The sequence below is a fragment of the Thunnus albacares genome, chromosome 10 (genome assembly GCF_914725855.1).
Source record: "Thunnus albacares chromosome 10, fThuAlb1.1, whole genome shotgun sequence".
In the NCBI taxonomy this organism is placed as follows: Eukaryota; Metazoa; Chordata; class Actinopteri; order Scombriformes; family Scombridae; genus Thunnus; species Thunnus albacares.
The window spans coordinates 9093982-9118135 of record NC_058115.1 but is presented as its reverse complement, the minus strand read 5'-3'; the positions used below and the strand labels follow the sequence as shown (position 1 = coordinate 9118135).

The 24154-nt window shown below is 40.3% G+C and overlaps 2 protein-coding genes across 7 annotated transcripts in view; one reads left to right on the top strand and one right to left on the bottom strand.

Annotated features, from left to right (window-relative positions):
• mtus1a (microtubule associated tumor suppressor 1a) overlaps positions 1 to 16094 on the top strand; it is a 32408-nt gene extending 16314 nt beyond the window's left edge. For 4 of the 6 annotated variants that reach the window (XM_044364644.1, XM_044364643.1, XM_044364645.1 and 1 more), the window contains 9 exons: positions 2025 to 2239; positions 9334 to 9400; positions 11787 to 12001; positions 12236 to 12341; positions 12601 to 12674; positions 12792 to 12887; positions 14301 to 14417; positions 14525 to 14622; positions 14799 to 16094. In XM_044364644.1, coding sequence (XP_044220579.1) covers positions 2025 to 2239; positions 9334 to 9400; positions 11787 to 12001; positions 12236 to 12341; positions 12601 to 12674; positions 12792 to 12887; positions 14301 to 14417; positions 14525 to 14622; positions 14799 to 15027 — 1217 coding nt within the window. In that variant the 3' untranslated portion in view covers positions 15028 to 16094. Of the gene's footprint in view, positions 1 to 2024; positions 2240 to 8407; positions 8618 to 8671; positions 8688 to 9333; positions 9401 to 11786; positions 12002 to 12235; positions 12342 to 12600; positions 12675 to 12791; positions 12888 to 14300; positions 14418 to 14524; positions 14623 to 14798 lie in introns of those variants that run through there. The other 2 variants (XM_044364647.1, XM_044364648.1) reach the window with 2 other exon arrangements.
• A 1745-nt stretch (positions 16095 to 17839) lies between these two features.
• On the bottom strand, positions 17840 to 23442 carry pdgfrl (platelet-derived growth factor receptor-like). The gene is made up of 6 exons (XM_044363652.1): positions 23187 to 23442; positions 22171 to 22444; positions 21929 to 22080; positions 19919 to 20212; positions 19182 to 19318; positions 17840 to 18120 (listed from the first exon to the last, which is right to left on the bottom strand). Exons 1-6 carry the CDS (start codon positions 23239 to 23241, stop codon positions 17932 to 17934), a joined length of 1101 nt encoding a protein of 366 aa, XP_044219587.1. The 5' UTR covers positions 23242 to 23442; the 3' UTR covers positions 17840 to 17931.
• Positions 23443 to 24154: the final 712 nt, after the last annotated feature.

Genomic DNA, 24154 nt, shown 5'->3' with positions numbered 1-24154 from the left:
TTCTAATGTTTTCGCACGTTATATTGTAGGCACAACATTGTTATAGTCAAAGCTTGAGAACACACATATATCTAATTAATAAACTTCAGCAAATGAAAGCATTAGAGATGACAAATTCTTACTTAAATGGTATAGTAAATAGTATGTCTTGTTTTGTCAGTTGTACTGTCCATCCAGGTGCAGTATAATATTGTTTGTCTTAAAGGCTGTGCCCCTCTTTCATGCTTACCTTGGCTGTGAAACACAGAAAGGCCACCAGAAACTAGCTTTGAGGTGAACTGCACATCCGGTTACAAAGCTGTGTAAACTCAAGTCAGCCTGTGCAAAAATGCAGCATATAATAATTCAGATGTGTTGGTTTTCACTTTTTATTATCCTGTTCTCACGTAAAAATTGCTAATTTTACTGCCTTGATTCCACAGTTTGGTCTTTCAGTTGGTGTCCTTGTAGTCTGTCACATCAGTGTTGGGGCGGCAGTGGCTCAGAGGTAGAGCAGGTTGTCCACTAATCGGAAGATCAGTGGTTGGATCCCTATCCCCATATATCCAAGTGTCGTTGGGCAACCCAAATTGCCCCCAAAGGCAACTTGCCATTGATGTGTGTGAATAAGCATTAGAAGCTCCTTCTGGTGAGCAGGTTGTCACCTTGCATGGCAGCCTCTGCCATGAATCGGTGAATGTTGATATGTATTGTAAGGCGCTTGGAGTGGTCGGAAGACTAGAAAGGCGCTATATAAATACAGTCTATTGACCATTTTTCTGCCTGTCCTGAAGTGTTGATATTCTCTCAGCAGTATTATGTTGCTGTGATCCAGAGAGCTGTACACTCAGCAGCTCCAGGATCAGCTATCTACAGCGGACAGGAAGACACTTCCTCCTCTTTGATTAAATATCATCTCTTCACTTGTAGAAACTATGGAGTCTTATTTTGAAAATATCCAAGTAGATGTTGTATTATTTTACTCAGAAAGACATCTGTACCCCAGAGTTACATGCAGGAGTTAATCTGGTATGTTATGATGTTCTCAGATGATACTCTGCTTAGTAAGTCTAAATTTAACTTGAATATGCTCCAGGTTTTTTATGGTCCATAAAGGACATGAATATGAACACTTCATGGGCTGAAGGGATGCCTGCAAAGTATGAAGACAGCACACACTTGGCTACATTCGACTACTGCAGCTTTAAAGTAGACTTATCTTCAGGTTTTACTAGTATGATTTTTTTTTTATATATATATATATATTTATATTTTTTGCTTATTCATCTTCATTAGTTGTAGCTGCTGTCATTAAAAACATAGCATGTGAGTGTTTTAGATGACAATGTGAGTACAGCAGACAGCGCTGAGTATTCCCAAAGGCCACAAACTCACATGTGGTACAGTATATTCCACTAATTAAAGCTGGTATTCCTGATATGTCTCAGGCTGTCTCCATTGCCATGTTACACTCACTACAAAGTCTCCTCATAGAGAAACTGTTCTTCTCGAAACATGTTTTCCACATGTCCAATATCAATAATAATTTTTATTATAAAGTTGTTGTCTGTGATAATGAGTTAGGTCTTTTTCTATTCTGACATCTTGTGTTGTGAATGGCACAGTAAACAAAATGTGCTTCATTAGTGGGATTGATGGCTGTTATACAGGGGTGATGTATTTATAAAGCTGATGTAAATCAAAACTACACAGCCTTGTTAAAACAGGCTGTCTGTGGTGACCAATGTCTACAGAGCACTAGATTGAATTAGGATATGGAAAACTAATTGCATTCAGAGGATCCATTTTTGTGTCTGGGCTGTCTGTGGAGCAGCACTGGGAATCATCAGTGTAGCTGATTGGATAGACCAGTTGTGGACTGCAGAACCAGCCAGGGCTTTGACACCGGAGCTTTCTGCATCTATGTCACTGATGGGAGTTGTATGGGGTGGGTGGTGCTGCTTTCAGACCAACTGCAGCGGTGATGGAAGGTGGAATGATGATGATCAACGTTGTTACGATGCTCAACACATGTTCTTTCACAGTGGACAAGAACAAACCCAAGACCAGCTCCTCCCAGCAACAACATCAGCAGCAAGTATCACAAAACCAGAGTAACGGACCTCCAGATGTGGTACCAGCGGGAGTCGCGGAGAGTGAAAGAAAGGACCAGAGCATCCAGCAGCTCAGGGGACTCCTCGCAGCCAGTAACCGCGGATTTGAGGCAGTCGCCGTCGTCTTGCAGCATGCTCTGGCTGAGGTATGAAAATTTATTTTATGATGGGAATTTTTTTCATTTTTTATTTTATATTTAAACAACATGAAGACGTTAAACTATTGTCCTTGCAAGTTTTCTAACACATATCAGAAAGAGAGGAAATAATGAAAGATTGCAACACACATTACTTCACTTTGCAGCTCTGTTGTCCACTTTATTCAGAGAAGAATATAGAAACCTCTTTCAATAACAAAGACTTATTGCTGTCAGTGATCAGACTTCTGGATATACGACTTTTGGCCTCATTCAGGCATTTTGTGTATTGAACCACACATTACTTTGTGGTGTTCACTTTATAATACGGCTGGGAATCAAAGTCTGATTGACAGCACAATATTATCACAATATGTTGCCCAGTATAATGAAGGCATCATAATAAAGATAATTCCTCAGCTCACAGTACACATCTGTATGTCAGACAAACCTATAAGACACCACAATAGCTGTCTGACTACAGATGTAACCATATGCAATTTAATAAAATTGAAACACATTGTTTTACATAATTTTATAGAAAACTAATATTTAGCAGTTTGCGAGAAAGTACTTAGTCTTGCTTTTAACACGCACATTTAACACAGTTATACTCTGCAAACACATTCAAATGTAGTAAATGAGTAGAAGAAGGATACTCTTTATCTACAAATTTTTGTTTCAGCACACATAAAGTCTTGAATTTATCTTACAATGGATTATAACTACAAGTGTGGCGACATCAAGTTGATGCATGTACAAGGGAAACCAAGTGGCATTTCTATTTACAGCAACAGCATGGCAAGTGATTGTAATGCTATGAGGGGTTACGCACGCAGTTGTACTTGGAAGTTGTCCAACACTAAACAGTCCTGTTGTTGTCATCCACTGAACAAGGAGATATTCTGCTTAGTTTGAATTCATTTTCACCGCTGCAGTTTTGGACAATTTAGTCAAACAGCATGCTGGATCCCATAAACATAACAAGCATTGTGATTAGCATGTCCAGAGACATGTCTTGTGAAAATGTTTTAACAGAGTTGCAGAAGTGATTGTGGCTATTATCTGAAAGCTCACTACGTATCTTTCAGTTGTACTGAGGTGAACTTCATAGACTCCTATGTTATTCAGGTAGACAATCATGACTCTGAGCGCTTTTTAAATATGGATGTTTAAGCTTGCTGTTTGTTTTGGATCTGTTTTAAGAGCAGTGCCATGTGATTGGTTTCCAGGAACTGGATGCCCCAAGGGATTATTCTTCCCACAGTGCATTTCAAACAGGCTTATCCTATCAGCTACCCTCTGCTCGACCTCAACCATCGTACTCCCTCATTTAGTTGTGGTCAAAGCAAAATTAGGATGTGGTGCTTGGACTCTAAGTATCTTTACATCAGAAGGCCTACTGTGCAGCCTTATTGGTGAATTATAAAATTAGATTAGATTGGCTTAATGCACTCTGTTTTCCCATAAACCCAGAAGAAAAAAAATCAGCCGCCCTGTTATCCTGTTTGAACATAAAATGTCACAAGCTATTTCAGTCCCTCTGGTTAACTTTAGAAATGTCCTTGTGTAATATTTTCACACCGTATGTGTTGTCAGTGTAATATGAAAGATCCATTTATATTCGGATGGTGCATTCCAGTTGTTTCACTCAATCAATTTCTTAGACATACAATGATATTTACTGGCTCCCATGAAATACCTCCTAGCATTACAACATTCACTCATCCAGATCCTGACTTCATCATTACAGTATTTGTTGATGCAGACACCTCTATCTCGTGGCTTTCTCTCCTTCTATAAATATTGGGTTATATAAATATTATGTAGATCTTCTTTTTCTTTCAGTTGAATATTTTCACAGAAATGACACCTACCATAAGAGCTTGTTTTGGAAAGATAATTTTAAAAGGGACCTATTATGCTTTTCCTTATTTTCAGCCATATATATATATAATGTCACAATGTCGGATGTTCATAGTAAGTGTGGCCAAAGTGTCAAATAATGAGGTAAACATATGTAGAAGTTATCCCTGTGAGCAAAAAGCACTGACTTCAGACTTCTCCGAGCGCTCGGTTTCCAACGTTTTTTTCTACTTTCAAACCGAGCTCACGTCAACTTATGTCAATTTTTTTTATATGGACATCTGCTGCACACAGAGCGCACAAGTTCATAGCTCCGCTGTGTTATCATTATGGCATTTTTCCACGCTGAGCCATGACTCGAGTCGAATCGAGCTGGCACGCTGTGAGTGTTTTTCCATTACACAGCGGGGCAAAGTAAAATAACTAGTTTACCTGTCGGAGATGTGCTGGTCATCTGCAGCTCTTCATCAAACATCATCGTCACTGTGGCTGCTTCTGCTTGTACTATTCCTCCCTGCATTATTTCTAACTGATCCACTGAACAAAGAGCTCCAAATATCTCCATATGTTGTTGTGTCGACCAGTAAGAACCTACACTAGACTGTTATGTCATAAGTAATACTAATAATAGTTTATGCTGTTCATTAGAAGTAGACAGGATTCTCATAAAGCTGCATTAGCCGCATTTAACCAGGACACCGAGTTAGTGGAGACTATATTAAGCCTAGGTTCATTTCTGTACAAAAAATATCAGTTAAGCAAGTTTCCCCTGTTTTCAGACATTTATCAGTCATGGTTGCTAAATTTCTGTATTTACACTGCATGTATATCATGTCCATCTCAACACAAGATAAAATACTTGTTAGCCATCTTATTAATGATATGTGTAAAGCAGTGAGTTGAGGATTTTTTTCTGTATATCCTGTGTTTTTGCAATGACTCCTCTGGACCTTATCTGAGATTGCTGATAAGGCCCTGACACACCAGGGAGTGGAGGCCAAATCCATTATGTGCATGCGTGCACTGTGTAAGTTTTTGTATATAACCACCATGAATGGCATGCCGCATCATTCTTCATCCAGTTCAGTATCTCTGTATCCACATGGGTGGTGTAGAGAGAAGACGCACTCCACCACAACCGCAGCCTGAGTTCAATCACTATAGCTCCAGCGCTTCTCTTTGGCCGAGCGTTCTGTCACACACAAGTAGCTGTAGTGTGGAAAGCTGGTGAGGGATCATATAGTTTGCTGTAGTAGCAACTCCTACTGGTTGGTCAGGGTACCTGTGCAGAGGGGGTGGGATCTGGTGGGGTTTACATGCTCCTGGTGAAGCTTGTTGCTGCCAAGTTAAAAGAAGCGGCTGATGGCTCCCGTTAATATGTTCGAAAGGTCTTTAACAAGATGTTGTTTTGTAACAGTTGTACTCAGGAAGTGCCAAGGGGAAATGAAAAGGGATGCTTAACTATTACTGATATGCAGTATTTTAGCATCTACCATGAAACATGTAGCCAAGAAACAAGGGGAAGTTCCCTGAGTAGCATTTAACAAATGTGTGAAAGTCTTTGTGTACATGTGGTGTCTGCAGCCGAGAGCTATTTCAAAAGAATGAAATTGCCACTTCTCTCTGTCATAAGAGAGTCAAACATGCCCTTTTTTCCTTCTGACCTAGATTACAATAGCTCCCTTTACTTCTGTCTTACTCCAGAGTTTGACACCAGAGAGCCCTTGTGGCAGCGCTCTGGAAGATTTGTCAGGAAACTTTAAAGCGCTAACTAAGTTACCAACCTTTTAACTTTCTTTGTCTCTTATTTAATTAGTTGTGAATCTGTGCTTTCTGTGTTAAGCATTTTAAAAAGCTGCCTGTCAGGTTTATTAGTGCTTTGCTACATAGGTATTCTGATTATGCACTCAAGTGTCATTTGTCATTTGCTCCTCATGTTTAGGACCCATCTTGGGGACTTTTTTGTCTGTTGTAACTTGATTGCATCTTTCAGCCATTAGAAAGTAGTAAGTAGTAAGTAGCCAGTAGTAAATTATTCTTGCAGAGTAATGTGGAGAAAATTAGCAGATGGATATCTGCAGTCATACAAAACAAAGCAGGAGAAGGCTGTTTTTTTTAAATGAAAATAAAAGATGTTGACCAATGTAATATGACAGCTGGTATTTAAGGCACAGTGTGTGATCTGTGATGGCTGACTCACATCCCTCTGTTGCGATGGCACGGTTGCAAAACTGATTATATCAACAAATATTAAAAACACAAGATCTTTATTAATCTGAGAGAGAAGCTGCCTCAGCCTCACTGACTCAACTTTAAATGCTGCACTGCTTCTTTTTAACCTTGTGGATACTTATACAGTATCTGCAACACACATGGCATAACTTGTATTCTATCTAAAAACATTAATTCAATATACTAAATTACATATTGTGTATCAGGCGTGTTAAAATAGGTTTGCCTGCGTGCATGTGGTGCAAAGTGTAATCTGGTAGCCACTAATGAGACCAAGAATACTGCCACAGTGTGAGAATGTTCCAGCTGTTGACTTGATATGGTTATGAACAGCAGCCAAACACTAAGCAAGGACTGTGCACTGTTTCTTATCATCTGCCTGGATGGAGTGTGTAAGCACTGGACCTGGCGTGTCATACCGTCTCTCATAGAGAAAATGCTGTTCATCCAGTAGAGGAATGCAAGCACATTCCCAAATAACCCTAAAAATAATCAACTATCTGGCTTTGCTTCACTCGCTACTCGATATTCACAATGTTATCAAGAAATCGGAACCTCATCTGAAGCAGTTACTCATTGATTTTAGTCCAACATCAAGTGTTATTCTACACCTGACATGGTATCATCGTTATATACACTGGGGACATGTATTCTCTTTCCACCCAGCTAGATGTCCCTTAGAGTTGCATGGGTTTTACCAGTTGAGGAAAGGGATATCAAGTGAAATGATAAAAACCTGCACAGCCTTAACAATGAGATGTGGAATTACAGCAGTTTTCAGGATAAGATACTTTAGCAAGATTGACTGGTGATGTAGCTTTGTTCAGTGTAGAGCTGCATGATTATGGGTGATGGCTGTTTTGCTCAGTTATTTGATTTATCATCCGACTATTTAAGCAAACATTCTTAATTGACAGAAAGCTACCTGCAAATAGTCTTTCCTCACATAGCCGAATAAAAGGGTTTATTCCTATATGGAAAACAGTTAAATTACACCTGTAAAAATATTCTTATTGTAGCTGTTGTCACAATTGTGTGTGAGAAGCAGAGACAAATAGTGTATGTGTAAGTGTATTCAAAACCAGGGGTGTACTGGGAAAGAGATTCAGCCCCAGACTTATCCGCCTGGACTGGCGGGGGGGGGGGGGGGGGGGGGTGCTCGGGTCGGGTCAGTGAGGGCTGATAACATATGTACAGTGTATAAGTTGGTTGTGATTGGCCAGTGAGCCCCAGTCCCAGAACACACATGCAGCACGCCCTCAGGCACTCTCTGAATAACAGGCACACAGAAGGCTGGTAAAGAGACAGACAGGGCTGGTAAAAACTTCATGGATTTTTTTTTTGACGGTCCACTGGTCCACTGGGATTTGTCCCCATGTGTGCGTTGGCCAGTATACCACTGCCCAAAACACATGCCTGTGATTGACTTGACATAAATCGTGAATATTAACATTGTACGCCATCAAGTTAAATCGTGGAAAACAAAACATGATCCCAGTGAGACACGTTTTTCATCCAATATTTAGTGGTTAAGATTTGTTGTTTCTTTCACTGTTGCTAATGCAGTCAGGAGAATAATGACCCAGGCAGGTGGATATTAGTCAACAAGTGGCCTATCATTTTCCTTAAATCTATAAATTGACTGTAAAGGCACTTGCTCACACAAAAACTGGAAATTTGATTTGTCACAGCATTATATCATCGTCTAACGGAGAGACCGTAACCATGAAGTCCGCAGGCTCACAACAGATAGTAAGGTAATGGTGCAGAGGGGTGAGGGGATGATTTAATGTAGGTTTGGATGAGTGGTGGGGGGTGGTGGTAATGAAGCCTCTCCGTGTATCCCCTGGGAAGGTCACTGCACAACACAAGCACTGCTCCATTAGCCTGATGTCAGACAGCTCTGTGCAATTTATCTGTTTGCTCCACTCCAGCTGCCTTCAGTGTTGTCTTAAAGTGACCTCACCTCAATGATGAGGAGGCTGTTCTTATGCGCACTGTAGCCTGCCCCTTTTTGTTTTTTTTAGGTGGAATACGGTAATGCACTCTGCAGTCACTCACCACAGCCAGTGAAGCGGCTTTTTCAGTCCTGCCTCAGATGTAGTCAGAGCAGTCTGGGAGGAGGTGTGTGGAGGTGGTGCGTCCACCTGGACCACTGTTTGTCCTGGAGTACTGGGTCTCCAAAGCTTGGGGGGGGGGGACTCCTGCACCCAAACCCCAGGCTGCGGCTGGATCATGGGCTGTTCTGGCAGCAGAGCGTGCCTTAGAGCTCCCTGCTCTGCAGAGAGGGTAACTGGCTTCTACATTGTTCTACTCTGCAGTGAGGAATAGATGCGGATCTGAGGAACAGTGGGACAGGGTAGAATGTATTTTTTATTGTAAACTGATGATCAGTTAAGTGATGTTTAGCTTGTCTGATCTGTTACTGTTAACTTGTTTGGGTTTGGGTTTTTTTTGTCTATTCATTATTGCCAATTATGCATGCTGTGTGATGTACGGTGCAGTGTATCTGGTTGTTTATGTGACTCAGCGTAGTCAGAAAGGTGGTAGACGAATGGTAAACAGTTTTTGGATCATTAATGCGTCAGTTTGAAGTCTGGAAGAGCACTGCAGCTACAGCGCAGCCTCCTCCACTGCAAATCTGAGTCAGAAAAGGAGAAGTAAAGGAGTTACACTAACGAGAGGCATGTGCTAAGACTGAAAACATGAGATGAATGTCAAGTTTCCCTTTAATCCCCCTCCCCTTATCCATGGTAATGTTTTTTTCTATTAGCTGCTGCAGTGCTGTTAATGTATTTGCATTTGGCAGTCAAACATAATATTCTGGAAGGAAAACTGTATTCATTATATGCTTGTATGTCAGGGTGTTTCCAAATGCACATAACTTCTCTTGTAATTGTGAATAACCTGTGACCTTGACTTTGCTGATTTAAGCTTGTTTCAGCGTCAAAACAAATCATCATGAGCATGTGCATGACTGTTTACTTTTTTTCATTTTTTTGCAGCGTGATGAAGCCACAAGGCAGTGCAGGGAGCTGTCCCAGGAGCTGGTCAAACTTCGAGGAGAACTGGGTAAGTTGGGTCACCTTGATCTCACACTAGCTGTGTTTACAGTAGTTATCACTAAAGTACACACTCCTGGTGCAGGGTCCGAGTTAAGTACCTCTTTCTGATGTTTAATACTTTAATTTGATTGTTCAGTTGATATGACAAAGTCAGGAAACATTTTATATGTTCATGTTTCTGTAGATAATACGGATGTTGGCTGTTTCTTCATCATGAGTATCTTACTTGGTTTTCTTATTTTGGTTTCTGTGATCAATTTGAGTCATTGGTGCTTTAAATTCTGTCTTTATAGTAAATGTATATAGGCATTATCCCACATTAATGAAATTAGTCCTCAGTCATGTAGTTCAATACATTTGATTATTAATAATAAAATAGTCATCACAATGGAAGAGCAGTGCTATGCATTAAAGTGGTTTGTGCTGTGATTGGTAACTTTTTGTTTGCTAGTACTGGTGTGTCAAAATTGTTTCATAAAATAAATATTAGCATTTCTGTATGCAGGGACGTCTTTTTGCTTTTGCCCACCACACAGATATTCCCTGAGGTTCTTCCTCCACTTGCTAGTTGCATTGTCTTCTGCTGAAAATCAGATACCTACTTGACAAGGCGTCTGTTTCTGAGTATAGTGGTGTCAACCCATTCCTGAGACTGACCTCTGACCCCACTCAGCAGAGGCTCCCAGTGGTGGAATGCCACACCACCTGAGGCCTTGTGAAGCCTTGGGGACAATGACCCTCATGTTTTATGTCCAGCCTAAGTGCTGTCGCACAGAATAGCCTTGCACGTACAGACGCATGCAGGTTCAAACACGCGCTCACACACCAGCCTTTATCTCTCTTACTGGAGGCAGCAGTAGTGTTGTGGCTCCTCCCCTCACCATGCTTGTATCCAGACGTGCCACAGCCTCGGGACTTCCACATGACTGCTCTTATATGCTGAGCGCTGTTATATCTGAGCTTTAACACATTCTTCACCTACACTGACCTCAGATGGACTTTGTTTGTGTCAAGTGTAGTAAAAGATATTTGGAAGTCCAGAGGCGTTCTTATACGTTTGCCTTTTAATTTGTTTCTTGCTCAGACCAAGTCTCTGCCTGCTTCCACAATGATCTCACTCCTAATACAGCAATAAATTACAGTCTTGAGCCACCGCCAAATATGTGACACAACCACACGCCCTTGGTTATCGTTATCCTCGTACATAAAATTACATCTAAGAGGGATCTGCCTGTTTCAGCATCTTCAATATGTGTGACTTTCCAAAACCCTTGCTGACTGCGGGCCAAAATGCAGCTAACATTTGATTTGATCTAAACTGGGTCCTCCATCCCCGTATGAGCCACGAGGTGTTTGTTTCGTGGGGTGGATTCGAATGGGAAAAGCTCATATGACCAGATCTCTGTTACACATGGTTGTGGAATGCTGGCCTCCATTCGTTGGGCTGTACATGCCAAAACCTGATAGATAGTCCCTATGTTAGCTTGGCCTCTGTTCCTGGATCTGCTGCCATTATTCCACTCTGGGCAAGGTGAATCCTCACGCTCCTGCAGTGCAGTGTTACTCCTTCAGAGCTCAGCCATCAGCTGTGCAAAAACAGACTCCGCAACTTGGGCAGCAACCATCATGTCTAACAAAGTAAACTGTTTATACATCGTTTCCAATTATAAGTAGTCGTTGGTTCATTGTCATATCATGTATTTGAAACCTCCCTTATGAAAGGAAATTACCTGCTTAACATGATGTCAGACTTTCTTGGTCCGCACAGCTGTACGCCACTCACTGTAGCTATCAACAGTTGTTTGCATACAGGCACTTAAACTGGAGACAGCTTGTGGAGTTGGTTTCTGTCACCCACTCCAGAGCAGATATAAACACAGCGGAATGGAAAAAGTTGGGACACAGTGAGACCGATACACAGATGAAACACAAAAGCCTCCACTCATACAAGCTTAAAAATGGCAAATTACCAACTTTTGAAAGAGGAGAAGAGCATGATGTGAAATCTGTTACCCATGTTACTGATTTCAAGATACTGTGAAACAATTGACACTTGTTACCATATCTTCATCTGGCTATAAATAACTGGCATATGCGATCAAACATGGGAGGCACCTCCCTGTTGAAGTCAGATTTTCCATTCCTTTTTAGAGGGCATTTAGTGACACATATTTGCATCCAGGGGAATATTACTAAACAGAGACAGTACTCAGAGGACATATCAAATTTCTTTTACAAGCAAATAGAATTTTTCCTTCGACCTTTTTTTCAGTGAATATTACACAGACTACACAGCTGCATACAGTCACTGAACATCATGTAAATGGCCTTTCACTGTTTCACCATGATGGAAGACGGATGGAGGGTATACTAAGTGCAGTTTTCATTTCCAGTTTGCTCTATCCATTCGTCTGAACGTCTGGAGAAGGAGAAGGAGGAGTTGCGAGTTGCTCTGGAGGATGCACTGCAGAAACTGCAGGCGCAGCACCAGAAGGACCTGAGTGAGCTGGAGCAGAGACTGGAGGCCTTCTATCAGGCTGAGTGGGACAAGGTCCACCTCACCTACCAGGAGGAGGCTGACAAGTGCAAGACTCTCATGCAACAGCAGGTTTGTCTGCAGATATTGATTAAACAATTCAGTTCGTTTACTGGAAAGCTATTTTCAGTTAATGCTCAGACACCAGAGGAGTGTGGGTGTCAGTGTGTGACAGTGTTTGAATTTTTATACTTTTTCTCTGCTGCTGTAACATGTTGATGTAAAGCAGTGCCCAATAGTGCCTAATAATCAGTACTGCTGTGGTTTAAAATAGGTGTATCCTGTGTTTTTTTTTTTTGCTTTAAGATGGGAGAGCTTAAAGCCAATCATGAAGCCATGAAGCTGGAACTTAAGAAAAGCCATACAGTGGAGCTGCAGTGTGTTGAACAGCAGTATGAAAAGTCACTGGAAGGTGAGTGAAAAGTACCGGATCAACCTATTCAAACGTCTTTTTCTGTATTTTTACAAGTTTATTTTAGACTGACTGACTTTTGATATCCTAAGTCTGTTTTAATAATGCATGTATGAAATGTAGAAAAATGAATATCTATGTGCGATTATAGTTAATTTATTTCATCTCAACGTGAAATTGTGATTAGCCATTAGCTTTTGTTGTACAGTTTGAGTTTTTTTTAAATATTTTAATGCCATAATACCTGTAAACTCCTCAGAGCTCAGGAAAATCCACAATCAGGAGCTGCAGTCTTTGGACAAAACTTTGAAAGATGCTGAATCCGCTCTGTCTGTAAGTTTCACTTTTTTACCACACAAAGAATAATATGTCATGACATGAATAGAACTCCTGGATGGATGAACCAGCATGTAAAAGTTTGCTCACTTTGTTTTGTTGTGCTGTGCGCAGGGACAGATTCAGGAGCTGACTGTGGAGAACAACGCCCTAATAGAGAAGCTAACAGCAGAGGAGAACAAGAGGAGAGAGCTGGCCGAAAAGTGTCAGGTACTCTTATCTGTGTGCCTATTATAGCACAGCTCCAATTTAGAAGTATCTCATGACTCTGGTATTTCTTGCCCCTGAGCATAAAAGGTGGGGAAACCATGAACCCAGTGATAACCATAAAGATAAATGACCAACAGCATAAAACAAAAATGAATGTGTTTTCTAAGTAACTGTGCTTATTTCTAAGTAACTGAGCTCTGGAGCCAGTTGCACCAGCTGTTCGTCAGCTCAGACTTTACACATCAGTAAATTAAAACCAGTTGCATCACACAAGCTACCTCTTATGTAACAAACAGATAAAGCTAATGTTACACTTGCTAATATCGGGCCCATTTAGATTGAACAGTAAAAGAAGTAATATGCAATACGGTTGACATATCTGACCTTTTAAATTTCACAAAAAATACACTAAACCTCAAATTACAAAACTTTAAGCCAATAACATTAGACTAAATGACCACATAACAGTGGTTAGCGTAGCATAACCACAAACACACATATTCCTCCAGGTATGAAGATACAAATAAAGCAAAGTCAGACTTACATTCACAAAGGGTCGGTAGTTAGGTTTATTTTATCTTTTGGCTCCTAAAACTGTTACTTTTGGAAGTTATGTTACAACTTGTGACAGTTACTTCCTGTTTACATAGTCGGTTGCTTCTTATTCGATGGCACTACAGATGTTTCTTAGCCACTTATTTGCACATTAAGTCTCTACGAGGTGCAACCTGATTTAGTAAATCACTAGTTTGAAACTAGCTATTAGTTAGAAAGAACTCAAGAAGAACTTCAGCACAAATTAAGTGATGAATTTTCAAACAGCTGGTGCAACCGAGTCCATGTCCATTAACCATTCTTTACCATTTAAAATAAACTGGTGTGGGTTAAACTCTGCTATATCTGTGTTAGTTGCTACACAGCTCCTCTCTCTGGGAAAATTGTAATTTTCCCAGAGTGCTGTGGTACACTGAGGCTGTCACTCCTCATCAGTGTTAAGTGGCTGCCTCATGTACTCAGCAGTATGCCATGGCACAGTAGAGTCATTAAAGTAACTACCTCATATTACCCCACCACTCCACATCTGCTATTAATAGATAAATAATAAGAGCAGCATTCGCAACAGGTCAGTTTACATATTGGTGTTGTAGTTAAAAAGACACTACTTACAGTACACACACACAACACATTTCCTTGTTCATGATTTTATGATGGGTCATTAGTTTGACAACTAAATATCCTCGGTTTCATTGTCCCTGTGAGTCCAGTTTGGCAAATGATGCACGGCGCCCTCTGTTGTGTGGTTCTGGATTCATGGCCATATGACATTTACGAGGCTGGCTGTAGTTTATGCCTTCATTTCTGAAGTCTTAAGCAGTCTCTGAATATCTTGGCACTACTCATTTGTCCCTGCAGAAGGACTCTCACACCCTGTATCTGGAGCAGGAGCTGGACAGCCTCAAAGTGGTGCTGGATATCAAAAACACACAGCTTCACCAGCAGGAAAAGAAGATGATGGAGATAGACAAACTGGTGAGACCTGAAGCACATGAAAGTGATTACCGGGCACCAAGACAAAAAAAGATCCTAAAAAGCACTCAAATCTTCAGTCATACAGTTTTTCTTCCTTTTTTTTCCAGACAGAGAAAAATGTGAAGTTGGATGAGAACCTGAAGAAGGTCCAGCAGGAGAATGAGGACCTCAAAGCTCGCATGGAAAGACATGCTGCACTGTCAAGGTAAGAGTTCACCCACTCTTCTGTTTTTCTCCTCACTCATATAAAATGATTGAAACCAGACTTTGATGCATCTAACCACCTGTCACTGATTTTTACCAATGCTTTAGAAGAAGTGGAAAACGGAGACTTGTGCTCCAGATCATGTCTAACGTGTCTGATGTGTTGCTGCATTTCAGACAGCTGTCTACAGAGCAGGCGTTGCTGCAGGAATCCCTTCACAAAGAGTCCAAGGTGAACAAGCGTTTGTCAATGGAGAACGAGGAGCTGCTGTGGAAGCTCCATAACGGAGACCTGAGCAGCCCCCACAAGGTGTCCCCCACCTCCACTTCCCCTTCCCACTCTTTCAGCCTCCAGTCGCCTCGCAGCTCCGGCCTCTTCTCCAGCCCTCCCGTCTCACCCAGATAACAACGGGCCCCTGCTTCAAGCAAGCAGACATTCTCATTTTTGAGTTGTCCCTCTGGAATGAAGAGCCATGTTTGTTTCCTGTGCGCTTAGCAACACAACAGCCCGGCGTTGGCTCCTTCAGGATTGAATTAACTCTGACACTACAGAGACACTACAAACTGAAAAAAATGTTGCACAGAAGCACTTAAAAAGCAAGGCCACCTTGTTCTTTGCCTTTCACATCTGAGGGGGGAAGGAAATCTCAGGACTTCTATGTAATGAAACACTATTTTTGTTATGTGTAGTTGTTGGCAGAGGCTTGTCTATCCTGAAGCTCAGCACACATACAGTACATGCAGTAAAAAATACACGCATGCATGCCTATGTATACATGCGCAGATACAGCCCTGCTGTATGAGAGAGAGGGCATCTTTGTGTGTTTGGAGACCACAGCCATGGAAAGTCTGAATTCAATATTACTATGGATACAGATGACACTGTCCCTCCTCAGGGTGTATTTTTATTTAAATGTGTATGACATATGTCATTGCTTCTGTTGGATTCCTGCACCATTTCTCACAGCCAACTGTACAAGAGTGACACTGTAAATTGTCACATTACCAACATCCCACTGCTTCTCAGCTGGTCAACAGTGCTGTACAGGCCTAAATCTAAAAAAAAAAAAAAGAGAGATGATCATTTTCATATGCAGGCTGTTCATCCGCCCAGAACTCTGGTGGGCATGTTCAGAATTTCCTTATGGTTATTTTTAGATCAACAGTTTTAAGTATGATCTGTGGCCTCAAACATGTTTGTTTTTTCACTTTTGTTTGTTCGACCAAGGGACCAATCCAAGTCTTTGTGCATGTGTTCGAGTCTTGTCAGTCACCCCCTTATTGAACTCCTTAACGCAGCTTTAAAGTCAGGGTCTTTGCAAAGAGTTGACGGGAAGAAGCTTTGCTTGTTCATATCGGAGACACTGCAGCTTGGAAATGTCTCATAAAGAGTATTTGTGTGGAATTGATGTTATCGGTGTGTTGACCCTGTTTGAAATATGCAATAAATAAAGTCTTGTATTAAACCTGGTATATCAAAGTCAAAATTTGTAACTGTGATCTACATTTTATTGACTTACTGTAGATGAAGGTCTACTTATGTTAGGGGTATATTATAGGAATCTGTGAGAGGCATCTCTCGTACTGATGAATCTACAGAGAATTAACACTTGCAGCTCCCCTCGGCTTTACAGATCTTTATAGAAAGTTTAAACTCATTGTTTAGCTGTCCAGCTGCAACTTAACTGTTCTGGTTTATGCTCAGCACTATGATAGCATTGTTTTAAGCTGCAGCAGGCAGCTGTTTTCTGTGAAAACGCTCTTAAAAACCCCACTACCTGCTTAGCACCAAACAACAAACAGGCAGTCGTCTATGTGGTGAACATAGTGGAGCATTTAGCAGCTAAAGAACCAGATATTTCCCTCAGTAGTTGGTGGAGACCAAAAATAGAGTTAAAGGAGAGCGAATATTGAACTTAAATTCATCAGGTGGACAAAAACACAACCCCAAATGAATGATAATATTTCTCCATAACTGCTGGATGTAAAAATAAGCAACTGTTAACTTGAAGATGAAGATACTGTATTTCAGTGTTGTGTTCACAACTTGTTTCTGCTGCCCCCAAGTGGCCAAAAGATCAGTTAATGCAGGTTTAAATTCACAGGAGTTCATATTGGCAATTAGTCCTGGCTGTTGTGCTCTAGTGAAAATACCATTAAATGTGTCACTAAACCACAAACATTCATATACTGTAGTAAGGTTCATTTCAAAATCATAACAATCAGCAACTATTCAGCAAAGAATTGTTGAGAAAGCAAAGTGGAAAATGCAGCAAGTGTTGAATTGGATCAAAATAAGCTCTGGGCCCGCACATCACATTCCACATACGGAGAGCATTAGGACGTCAGCCTGGCACACAGCTCAGCTTTGAAACAGATTCTCCTCTTCACGACATGCTACTATAAACCCAGAGCAAGTCTCTGATGGCTGCAGCTCCTTTTTTCCAGCATCATTATTTAACTTAAATGTAGCGTAGAGACTAACTGTTACTAGTTACCAATGTTTTATTGGGTGTCCGACTCGACAGAGTGCCAGGACAGCAGGCGGGTGTTGCTTCTGTAATAATGAGGCCCAAAATATCTGACACAACTTTTTTGTTTCACTGTTTAATACGATTTATAATGTTATTTTTCAAATTTCTCTTAAACTCTAGTGATTTTTTAACTTTTAATATTATTTTAAAAGTCAAAAACAGTGTTAGCAGCATTCATTTAAAGTAAAAAGTCACCTGCTTGCCTTAATTACAGCTTCCTCTCTGACATTGAGTTTGCAATTTTTTGCTGATTTCTGAGAATCTTTATCTATTATTTATCTTGGAAGAACATCCCAAGAAGCATGTTATGAAACAGTTTTGGCTTTTCCCTTATCAAATGTTCCTGGAGATGTTCAGTGCAGTTGACGTTTCCAGGACTTCTGATATGATATGATATGATTCATGTTTAGACTCATTGTCCCCACCGGAAAATGAATCCTCTTATCACAGCTTTAAGGCAGAGGAAGGGTCATACCTCAGATTATAACTTCTGATTGGTCAATGTGTAATTGTGTAATTAATGTAATTGCCTTTTAAGGTAAGAACTACAAAATGGTTCAAACATCCCTGCACCCAAATACTTTCATTAATGTTTGATTGGTGGCTTTATGCCTTGTTAACTTTCACACATAATGCTGTTTGGTACTTTTGAGCTGAATCTAAAAATGATTTCATAAACAAATATATGTAGCAAATCTTTATTGTTATCACAATCTGTGATCTAAAAATACATCCAATTTTCAAACATAACCATGATACAGGCTGTCATGCTGGGGCTATTTGGAGATGATGTCGATTGTCACAATTGTCTCACCATGTTCGTTCTTGGCTTTACACATGTAGTTTCCAAAGTCAATGGTCTCCATGTCCTCTACCGTCAGGACACTTTGTGATATGCGCGTGGTGTGACCCATACCTCTGTTGACCAGCCTCCAGGAGGTTTGGACGTGAACTGGACGGTGGTCCTACACAATAAAAATAAAACGTGATGTTCATCATGTAACTTGCTGGTGACAGTCATTGCAGGACTTTATTCACAATCATTTATTTTGTTGTAGTCTTTAACCACCAATTTATCTTAAACAACAGGGCAGCACTGTGAAGGTGTGGCTGGTGATGTAATGAGTATTATTGTGTATCTTTTCAGGCACAGCAAAAATCCTTTTTTAAATGCAAAGATATAAAGCAACTAAAAATAAATAACATATACATAGTTTGTATGGAGTCTAAAGAGTGCCACTTAAAAAGGGTCACATTTTCAGGGGTTATTATAATCATTTAATTAGTTGCTTTCAAAACACATTTTATAAAGTGATTAAATCCATTAAATACATTTCAGTCATGCCATAAAATAACTAAATATGTTCCAATTAATAGTTATTTTCTATTAGTCTGTCTTTAAGTAATGACAACAAATTCATTTGAAAATACATTCTCATTGTTTTTTTATTTAGCAATGTGTCTACTATCATATCTCATCTCACATTATTTCCTCCAAGAAATAATAACATAACAATAAAAAGGTATTTGGAATGACAAAAAGTTAAATCTAAAATCCTTTTTAAAATGATTTTGCAAATCCATTTGAATTAATGTCTTCTATCTTCCTTTAAAGACAAAACAATTAAACTGAATCAGTAAGATTTACTGTTAATTTTATCATTTGAAATTTTTGTCGCCCTAATTTTTCAGTTATTTTAACAGCAAAATTTTAATTGATTTAAGTGTTTTAAGATGTATCAGTTTATTATTATTAACCTACGACAAAGTGTATAATTTTGTCTACTGTATGTGTAATACTTAATATATATTAATCATTACTGTGTCTGTTACATTTCTGCTTAAAAAAACAACATTGTTCCATACTGTATGTTTTTTTTATAATTACTCCTGGTTGCAAAATGAATGTCTCCTTTGGCACAATGATAGAACTGAACTGAGCTGACATGTATAAACATAGTATTTATCTGGATGGTGGCTGGTGCATTTCCCTAACCTTTGATTTTGAGCCTAGTGTTCCTCTTACCTGACCAGGATAAGACCAGATGAAGCTCACGTCCACCTCTGGCTCGCCCAGCACAGAGCAGGTTACATTGACGTTGTCGCCTCCTCTCACCGACTCTGGAGATGCTTCTAGGCTCACAAATGGTGGCCCACTAGGAACTGTCAACAACAAAAAGAGAACTTTATTAGTTATATGTCCTTTACACAGGAACGTCTAGCTATCCACACTAACTCCATAAGAAGTCACCATACTGATATTGGTTAAAGTTAAATATTTTCTCTACAGATTTATTAAATGTACAGTATATGATTGAAGCTCAGGGGTATTTCCACAGTCCAACGTCTAATTTCTATTTCTCTCTGTCTACCGGTCAAACAAGCCATGGCAGCTTAAGTTTACCTAAACCACACACAATTTCCATTTCATAAATTCATCTCTAATCCCGACAGAGTGTTTTCATTTCAGGTGGCGAGCGTCCACCATAAACTGAACTCAGCAGTGAGGAGCAGACTTCTGAAAACCCTGAAACACCATCATTTCCTGGAAGATGATGAAGCAAAGTAACCAATGCTGAATCATGACTTTGTGAAAACGCATCTCACCGTGGTTCTTGGCACTTTGAATCAATAAGTATACAAGGTACTGTATAAAGTTACTCTGACAATTTAATGGCAGAGGAAAATGGTTGCAGCAGAGTTAACGTGTGCCATGTTATTTATGATCCTAGTAAGTTGTGTGTGTGATTTCTGTTTCTTTACCCTCCACATAGAGCAGCTGGTACTTTATGGAGACCTGAGGGGTGCCCTTGGTCACAGCCTTGCAGTAGAAGACCCCCTGATGGTCAGGGCTGGGGCTCTGCAGGATAAATCCCTTGGTGGGGTCATAGGTCACCATGGTCCCATTGGCTGTGATCTCCTCAGCTGGGACTTCTCTGTGCAGGGACGCCTTGGCTTGCGGGTCGGTCACACGACAGGGCACCACAGCAGGTCTGTCTGGGCGCAGGTACACGATCTCAAAGTGGATGGCAGACGGGACGAAGAGGTTGTCCTTGTCTGATTAGAGGAAGAGAAACAGTCAGTGTTTTTCACTGGAAATAAGGTTCATAGTGTAGATGTGTATCTGTCCTCTATTACAGTTGTGCAGTGAAAATAGGTCATCCAGTTACCAAGCTGACCATCAACAGCTGTTTACTTTTAAAGAAGACGTTACACCCTCATTCATTATAAACCACAGCACCGCATTTAAACAACAAATTAGAGGTATCAAAGTTGTCACAAATGACATTATTAATGATTAATATAGTAGGCAATTATCAAAGAGTTACATGTAAGGTTATGATGTCTGATAACAGGTTATGGTTTGTTTTTTATTTTCATTTTACATTAAGCCTTCACGCCTGCAAGTATAACTTTGAAATGGATGCAGATGCTCTACAGTAGGGTTGACCAACTATGTGTCATGGCGATCCAACACAACACTGACATATTATCACCATATAAAGTTAGCAAAGGCAAAAAAATTGCCTGTTTACACATCTGCCAGACAAGGAGGAATATTATTATTTATTGGAGTCGCGTTTCTGTTCACCTAACAAATGTAAGTCCAATATTTTATATATTTATAATTCTGGCTCTTAAGCAGCTAAATGCTCCACTATGTTCACCTGCTAGCTGCTAACTTTATCTGCATGCAGTTTGGTGTTGGGCACTTAGTGTACAAAGGGTTTATCTTTTTTTTTGCTGAAAACAGCTGCCTGCTGGGACAGGAAATCAGGTTGATGAGAGTGCTGACAGTGAACCAAAACAGCAAAGTTGTGGGCTGTAAAACCAAAACAATGAGTTAAAAGACACTACAATGCTCAGTAGAGCTGCAGGTTCAGATGATAATTATCTGTTGTTGTGTCACTATGGATGATACCTTTCACATTACATCTATTCATTTGATCTACTGTTAAAGGGAAATTTCAACACTGATTAGACATCCACATTTTATGTGGTTGGTGGATGTTAAATATAGTCAATTCAAGCAATAGATCCCTCACTGTGTGCCATATTGACCAAGAAAGCAGAGTTTCCCTGCTTGCAGAGCCATGTCTGCATGTACCAGGATGCATTGCATTCCACTCTGACTTGAATATATACAGCTGAATATCCAAGTCAGTCAAAACACTGTAAATGTATCCTCATCCATAACATGCTCTGCACTCATATTTTGGGATGCCATTTTTACTGTTGTAGGTGGAGACTAGAAATCCGACCGGAAATAGCCTGTAGTTCTTAAGTGCCCCCAACTACGTCACTGTATATGTCAAATGACGGCACCGGTGCCTGAAGAACAATAGATTTTACAGCTGCGCCCTAGAGACACAGAGAACATCGGCAAAAACTGCAGGCATTTTTCACACTATATCCTTAATTCAGATGGCTAGAGATAAGGTTGAAACTCAGCGAAATGGTCCTTTAATATAGAATTTTGATATAAATAATGTAAAAATATTGATTGGTGCAGCTTTAAAGACTAAAAATACAATTCAGGCTTTGTTGGCAGAAGACGTACACCAACTAAAGGGATACTTCACTTAAATGTGGGTTCTCAACCTAGCAGCACAAATTCTGCATTATAATGGCTTATTACTGATCTGATTACTGATAATAAAACGTTAATAAATAGTTTATTAACAATTAATAGATGTCATAAACGACAACATGTATTCTTTCCTTATTGTTAAAATCAGATAATACATGTTCATGAGTATCATATTTAATCACCTGTGAAATAGATGTATGAGGCATATATGTGATCATGGTCTTTCTCACACTCTCTACCATCACACACAATCACCCAGCAGCTGTAGGACCCAGTGTCAGCAGCAGAGGGCGACGTCAGGATCAGCTGACTGTACTTGTCACTCTGCTTGATGCTGGAGGCAGGAAACAGAAATAAGACACCGACAATGTGATAATGTTGACTTAAAGCATGAAATAAAACAGCACATGTATCCTTTAACCACCTGAGGCGTGAGTCGTTGAAGGTATCCAGGTAGGTCGGGTATGACCATCCAATGTTAGTGCCTTTGCAGCGCAGCTCCATGTTCTTCCCAGGAGTCATAGATGTGGTCTGGCTCAGGCGCAGAAAGCGGCCCTTATCCAACACCTGGGTCAGCAGAGACTGGCCTTTCCCTCCTCCATCTTTAAGTTTGGGGTGACGCACCTTCACCCGTTTCCCTCCTGGCCTGATGCGGTTCTCTCCTACGTCTTTTCTTCGTTTGGTTTGCTGGCAGACACCTGGATACATAGAGAGGAGGGAGGGGAGCAAAATTTATAAAGATAAAAAAGATAAGTCACAACATTCCTTGTGTTAGTACAGTATCAGTCTTGACAGAAACAGCAGAGGGTCATAACGGTGTTCAGTACGCTCATCTGGAGAGCTACTCTTTGTGTTTCCCCCAGCTGTAACAACAGTTGAACAGGAAGTGTACAGTCCTTTTCACTGGCACAAAATGTCCAGAACAGCCTCTTTCTCAGCAGCATGCTCTCTTTTTCCTCAGAACACATAAACCAAGAGAATAAACATGATTATTCTGTAGTGTCGATTTTCAGGATTTGTTGTTTTTATTCTTCAGCACAGAGTTAATGAGCGCTCCAAGGAAAGGTCAGCAGTAAAAGCCAGTTAATTAGAAACGCCTGTTGCATGCCTCAGATGCAGCTGGTTTGAGTTGGTCTGCAGAAACACTTTGCAAAAACAAAGTTGCATGCAACTCTTATGCAAACCTTTAACACATTTAAACATATATAGTACAAAATGCAAATATAGATAACGGGTGGCGGTGTGTAAAATTCTCTCTTTGCCATATGTGAATGTGATTATGTTTTTGTGAACACACCTCCCATTCTACGCCCATCACAGAGATTGTTGCCCCCAGGCAATATTAATACAACCTCTGATTATCTAATCCTCCAACTATTTACAGTCTGAGTTCTTGTGATAAAAGGTCAGTCATAAATTTATTGAGATAGATTTACTCACCATTTTGGAGCTCCACACAAAGCAATGCCAGGCAAAGCACAACCCAGAGCTTCATGGTGTGCTGGCAGGATGGTCAGAGGGGTGAGGGCTCTGCAGGGCCGGAGAGATCAGGGAGGTTTTGGTGAGGGGCTCAGTGGGTAAGAAGGTCAGACTCAAAGCTTCGCTGGAACTCTGCAGGCTCCAGCTGCCCTTTTTAGATTTCTAGCTCCATCCTCCTCTCAGACTGAGAGGAAAAGGGAAAATAACTTGAGAACACTTCTGTTTACTCCCTCTCTTCAGACCTGAAGAGCAGAAGCACGTAGTCTGGAGCCCTCTGCTGGATCTGAGTGTCAATAATGGTTTTTAGAGAGCAAATTCACACTGAATCAGAAAACCACTGCTGTGCTGTTGTCAAAGGGTTCATACTTACACATGTGTGGCACACCTGGCAACATCCTATCCAGTCACATGACAGAGGCTGCTTTTTATAGTTCAGTTTAGAGTCAGAGTTTAGAGTTAGTCTAAATACCATTGTAGTTGTAACTTATCAGTATTTTTATATACTGTAGTTAGATTAGATAAAACATTATTGATCCCCAGGAGGGAAAATTTATACTAAGTTTAGTATAGTTAACACATATATACAAATTTTGGTTCAGTATGAAGACACTGACTTTATGAAGTTGTCTTTGAAAAAAAATGCATGACATGTCATTGACTCATGAATCTTGGGGTGAAACTCATTGTGTAAGAATGTTTTTTTTCCCCATAAACTACACAGAAATGTATAAATAGAAAGCACTAATAGAGCACATAACTCTGCACAATCCTTTACAAAAAATGATGGGAAGATGTTATCTGCTGCAGATCTGCATTGCAATACACGTAGTGATGGAAAGTTGACTGGCTGATGGCCATGGTTTTTGGAGAATGTCTGAATCTTGAATCCAGGAATATTTGGAACTGCACAAAATTTCAAGTGAATCTAA

What these genes read in the sequence shown, in the direction of transcription:
- pdgfrl (XM_044363652.1), bottom strand. Translation starts at nt 23,241, where the DNA reads ATGAAGCTCTGGGTTGTGCTTTGCCTGGCATTGCTTTGTGTGGAGCTC. An exon ending in TTGTGTGGAGCTCCAAAATG is followed by an intron (nt 22,445 to 23,186) that starts GTGAGTAAATCT and finishes CTATGTATCCAG; the next exon opens with GTGTCTGCCAGCAAACCAAA. An exon ending in TCTGGTCTTATCCTGGTCAG is followed by an intron (nt 18,121 to 19,181) that starts GTAAGAGGAACA and finishes TTTATTGTGTAG; the next exon opens with GACCACCGTCCAGTTCACGT.